The sequence below is a fragment of the Triticum urartu genome, chromosome 7, assembly GCF_003073215.2.
Source record: "Triticum urartu cultivar G1812 chromosome 7, Tu2.1, whole genome shotgun sequence".
NCBI lineage: Eukaryota > Viridiplantae > Streptophyta > Magnoliopsida > Poales > Poaceae > Triticum > Triticum urartu.
In genome coordinates this window covers 625,891,668-625,897,467 of record NC_053028.1, presented here as the reverse complement: position 1 = coordinate 625,897,467, position 5,800 = coordinate 625,891,668, and the positions used below count along the sequence as shown (strand labels likewise).

At 42.7% G+C, this 5,800-nt stretch overlaps 1 protein-coding gene across 1 annotated transcript; it reads left to right on the top strand.

Moving 5' to 3' along the window:
* The first annotated feature begins 351 nt into the window (after positions 1 to 351).
* LOC125525397 (G-type lectin S-receptor-like serine/threonine-protein kinase At2g19130) lies at positions 352 to 3,058 on the top strand. Its single transcript, XM_048690400.1, has one exon. It carries the CDS (start codon positions 465 to 467, stop codon positions 2,907 to 2,909), a length of 2,445 nt encoding a protein of 814 aa, XP_048546357.1. The 5' UTR covers positions 352 to 464; the 3' UTR covers positions 2,910 to 3,058.
* Positions 3,059 to 5,800: the final 2,742 nt, after the last annotated feature.

Below are 5,800 nucleotides of genomic sequence, written 5' to 3'. Positions count from 1 at the left end.
GGACGGAGGGAGTAATAAATAAGATACATATACACCAAACAAAAGGACCGGCGTCACTCTTACCGTTAAGCCACACATACAGATCGGTATGTGGGTATCTGAACTTTAGACAGTTTTTAATTTGGGGTATGCAACGACCTCTTCTGGCATGCGCGTCAGGTAACCGAGGAGAGCGACGACCAGATTTCGATTTCGACCGGTAAACCAACTGCCTGGCGCTCACATCCCTAGCGTTCTTCTTCCTCCACCCTTTTCATCTGCACCACACAAATCCTGCCGTGCATGCCATGCAAGAGAAGCCTTTCATCATCACCACTAAAAAAACTTTTACTAGTTTGGATGTCGGGCTTGACTCCATAGTGCCATGGCCGCTCAGCACCCAGTCTATACATTTCCAGCCTCTGCACAACAACAACCGCAACAGCAAGCCTTTGCACGTACGCTCTCGGCACCTTCAGTTCACCATGCCCCCCTTCCTAGTTGCCTTCACCGTCCTCTTGTGCCTACGCACCCCGACCAGTTCTGCCGTGACGGACACCATCTTGGCCGGCCAAGCGCTCGCCGTCGACGACAAGCTCGTCTCCAGCAATGGCAGGTACGCGCTCGGCTTCTTCCAGACCAGACACACTGCCAACTGGTACCTCGGCATATGGTTCAACACAGTCGCCAAATTCACTTCAGCATGGGTTGCAAATAGGGATAGACCCATCAAGAACACCATCTCACTGGAGCTCACAATCTCCCACGACGGCAACCTTGTCATCTTAAACCGGTCTGCTAAATCCGTAATCTGGTCTACACAAGCAAACATCACAAGAAATAGCTCTGCTGCTAGGCTGTTGAGCAGTGGAAATCTCATCCTGACAGACTCTTCAAACCCATCAGAGGTTCTGTGGCAGAGCTTTGATCACCCCACAGATACATTTTTTCCTGGGGCGAAACTTGGATGGGACAAGGTCACCGGCCTGAATCGCCGTTTGGTTTCTTGGAAAAACATAATCGACCCAGCTACCGGTGTGTACTGTGAGCAGTTAGACCCCAGTGGCATTAACCAGGTATTTCTTGTAGCATTGAACTCATCCATACACTACTGGTCCACCGGTGTGTGGAACGGCCAATATTTCGCTGCAATTCCAGAGATGTCAGCCGCCCACTATATTAGTCCAAAATTTGTCGACAATGACCGTGAGAAGTACGTGACATATGATTTAGTAGATGAATACATGGATCCAAATATGGTTACTCGTCATGTAGTTGACGTCTCAGGTCAAATAAAGGCATTCATTTGGATGAAGGGCTTAGAGGATTGGCTAATGATCAATACCCAACCAAGAGCTCAGTGTGATGTCCATGCAATTTGTGGTCCTTACACAATTTGCACTGATAAGGAAGTGCCACACTGCAATTGTATGGTGGGCTTCAAGATAACATCCCCTAAGGATTGGGAGCTAGAAGATCGGTCGGGTGGGTGCTCGAGAAATACTCAGTTAGACTGCATGAGCAACAAAAGCACAACACACACCACAGACAAGTTCTATTCTGTGCCATGTGTTAAACTGCCCCAGGATGTCCCAAAAGTAGAAGCTGCTGCAAGCGCGAATCAGTGTGCACAAGTTTGCCTCGGTGATTGCTCTTGCACAGCATACTCCTTTGGCAACAATGGATGTTTCATGTGGCATAGTGAATTGCTCAACATAAAAGCACTAAAATGCAGTGGCACTACTACTTCAAATGGAGAAACTCTTCACCTTCGTCTTTCTGCTAAAGATGTACTACAAAGTTTGAGAAACAACAGAAGAGGGATTGCTATTGCAGTTGCAACTGGTATGGGTATTTCTGCTCTAGGCTTATTTGCACTTATCCTCTTACTGTTGATTTGGACAAACAAAGTGTTGAGCTCTGGTCAAATAATCAATGAATCTCAGGTTTGTACTGGAATCATGGCATTTAGATACAATGATTTACAACGGGCAACAAAAAATTTCACAGATAAGTTGGGGGGAGGCAGTTTTGGTTCTGTATTCAAGGGGCTTATAAAGGGCTCCAATGCCATAGCAGTGAAGAGGCTTGATGGTGCTTATCAAGGAGAGAAGCAATTCAGAGCTGAAGTGAGCTCAATTGGAGCTGTCCAGCACATAAATTTAGTTAAGCTTGTTGGTTTCTGTTGTGAGGGCTCCAAGAGGTTGCTTGTTTATGAATACATGTCAAATCGCTCTCTTGATGTCCATCTATTTCGAAGCAGTTCGGTTTTGAATTGGACTGCTAGGTATCAGATAGGCCTAGGAGTTGCAAGAGGATTAGCCTACTTGCACGACAGCTGCCGAGACTGCATCATACACTGTGATATCAAGCCAGAAAACATACTTCTTGATGCTTCACTCCTTCCAAAAATTGCAGACTTCGGGATGGCAAAACTCTTGGGAAGGGATTATAGCCGAGTATTGACAACAATGAGAGGAACTACAGGGTACCTTGCGCCTGAATGGCTTACAGGTGTTCACATTACACCAAAAGTCGATGTTTTTAGCTACGGGATGGTGTTGCTGGAAATAGTATCTGGAAGGAGGAACTCATGTGATTTATATCCTAGTGGTGGCAACCCTGATGTTTATTTTCCTGTGCATGCCGCACATAAGCTTATTGAAGGAGATGTTGGGAGTTTGGTAGATCACAAGCTACATGGTACCGCCAATCTGGATGAGGTTGAAATTGCTTGCAAGGTTGCATGTTGGTGCCTCCAAGACGATGAGCTTGATCGGCCAACAATGGGACAGGTGGTTCAGATTCTTGAAGGGCTAGTTGAGATCACAATGCCTCCGATACCAAGACTGCTCCAAGCTATGGCTGGAAGCTCACATTCAACATGTTCGTTTTTTGTTTCAGGAAAACGAGCTGCATTGCGCACCTAGACATTATAATATATGTCTATCTTTAAGACGAAAGTTGTATTCACTACAGATTTGTAATGCTTATGACTGAATAAACAGCTGTATTCTGTACAAATTTGTAACTGTATATCTTAATGTACCCTCACAGTCACAACATCATCGTTATAATCTGGATCTGGAGCCATATTCGAAATAGGCGTCATAGATATTTTAGATTTTATCTGCTTAACATGGAATTTCTAGCTTTAAAGACCCAACTTGGAAGCTCATCCTAGCCTCTTATTTTTTTTAATATATAAAGAGCTTTGCCTTGTAACAACTTACAACTCATCCTAACAGGTTGGCATAATGGTAGCTTTGGCGGCGGTCTGCGGTCATGGGCCATCTCGATCTTTGGTGCGGGAAGCAGGAAATTGAGTGAGGAAAATTTCAGATGGAGTTTAATCGCGCACTGTGACGCGAAAGCAACCCGACGAGGCTCACCGGCGAGGGCAATCAGCGGCGTTGTGTGGGATTCGATCCCAAGCTCGCCTCCGGGTCTCAAAGCCACTGAATCGATGAATAATGGCGAACTGGGGAAGTGGTAGAAGGAACCTCGTATAGGTCTTCCGGGCACCGCTAAGTCGAGCAGATCGCGGGAAGCTCGGTTGTATGCTCAGGCGGCTCGGAGGGCTTGGCGGCGCTGCTTAGCTGCCGGCCGAGGCGGAGGCGGAGGTTGGGGATATGTCTGACGAGTGGGGCCTGGAAGCAGCGGCATCGACTCGGGTGGAACCTTTCGCAGCACCTCGGTTTCGTTTGACCGCCCCATGTCGCCGCCGCCCGCCACGAGGGCCTCCTCCGCATCGCTGCTCCGCTCCGCTCCCTGCCCCTGCTTGAAGAAAAATGTTCGACTAGACAGTTACTGTGGTGATCAGAAAATGTGTTGCGGTAAATAAACACTTGTGACAGCACCAGACGCATTAATCAGTAAGTAATGCTGAGCCATTTCAGCATTAAAGGTGGTCAGTGAGGTTGCTTCTTGGAGTGTTTCAGGTTAATTACCTGAAGCTTGGCGACCTGTGCTGGTTAATCGTTCCATGTGCTTTAACGGCATTGGATCATTGGTCCGGATTTAAGGTTTGATGTGTTCCTTTTTTGTTGATAGCATTAGTTTTTGCTGAATATCAGTGCTAACTACTTATTTCTTTAAGGACATCCAGCTCGCCCTCTAGTGCTGCTTACAATTTTTCCTAAATTGCTGGTGGGAATTTTGAGTGAGGATGATCCATATGATCGACAGGAACAAGGCAGGATTAGCTATTTAGCTTCATGCAAATAGCGAAGAATGTGAAAGTAGCAGAATTAAGTTTGTATGAAGATGCAGCACTTGATGCGCGTTGCCATAACATTCCCGCAGATGATGAGTTATTGGTATCGCATTGCTGAGGCATCGGTGCTGCTGTTGACTTACACTCAAAGAAGTAATCCACAGTAGCCCTTGGTACGTATACACTAGCCCTTTTGTTCCTGTTGTAATCACGTCTATTCTTTCAAGATCTACTATATACGTACTATGTCTGGAGGAACAAATCTTATCCTTCTCAAATTTTACATTGGAGTATGGGTATTTCGAAAGATATTTATGGTATAGCCTTTTCCTTTTTGCACCAAAATGCAGATTCAGTTTTAAGATCATGGCAAAGTTAGTTTGTGGACCATGGCAAAAGCAGTTCTAGATCATGGAATGCTTTTGCAAACAAGGCAAATTAAACATTTTTACCACGGCAAATTTCACTATTTTGGACCATGGCAATTTTAGTTGTTGCTTTCTTAATTTTGCCATGTGCAAATGAAAATGCTATTTTTTTCAAATTCAAACAGTACCACAAAAGTTATTATGCCATGGCTAATCATTAACGACAAATTTAGTTCATGGATCATGGCCAATCTTACTTTATGGACAAATTAAAATTTAGTTTATGGACCATGTTAAATTTAGTTTAAGATAATGGAAAATCTTTTCCGAACATGGCTACTTTCGAATTTAACCATGGAATTTTTCAGTTTCTGGACCATCTCATTTTAGTTGTTTGCTTTTCTTAAATTTACCATGTGCAAATGCTTTTCTTTAATTGCATACGGTGCCATAAAAGTATTTTTCCCATGGCTATTTTGTTAACGGCAAAAATACCTTTGATGGGGCCATGCAGAATTTAATTTATGGATCATGGCAACTTCATTTCATTTTTTAACCATGGCAATTTCTAATAGTTGATGATGGCAAATTTTGCTTTTTTCATACACAAATCCATGTTATTTTTTGCCACGGCAATTTTTGCATCATTTCATTTAGCACGGCAAAATTGAGTTTTTTTTACTTTGTAGCATGGCAATTTTTTACGTTATTTGGCATGGCAAAATTGAGTTCTTAATCTTGCCATGTAAAATTTAACTTTATTCACATTGCAAATTTACTTATTGCCATGGAAATTTTTTAACTTTTATTGCCATGACATTTTTTAACTTTTATTGCCATGACATTTTTCACCTTTTATTTGCCATGGTAATTTTTAACTTGTATTGCCATGGCATTTGTTCACCTTTTTTGCCATGGCAATTTTTACATTTTATTAACATGGCAAATTTTAACTTTTATTGCCATGAATTTTTTTCACCCTTTATTTGCCATGGTAATTTTTACATTTTATTGCCATGGAAAATTTCACTTCACATCCATGGTAAATTTTTTTACTTTCATCTTTTCAATGGGATTTTTGCATTCATGAGACCATGTAAAGTTTACTATAGCATGGCAAGTTGTACTTTTGTATCATGGTATATTAGGGTCCTAAAAACATGTACAAAAACTACTTTGTACCATGACAAAATTTTATTTTAATTGCCATAAAAAATTACTGTTTTATTTTTGACAT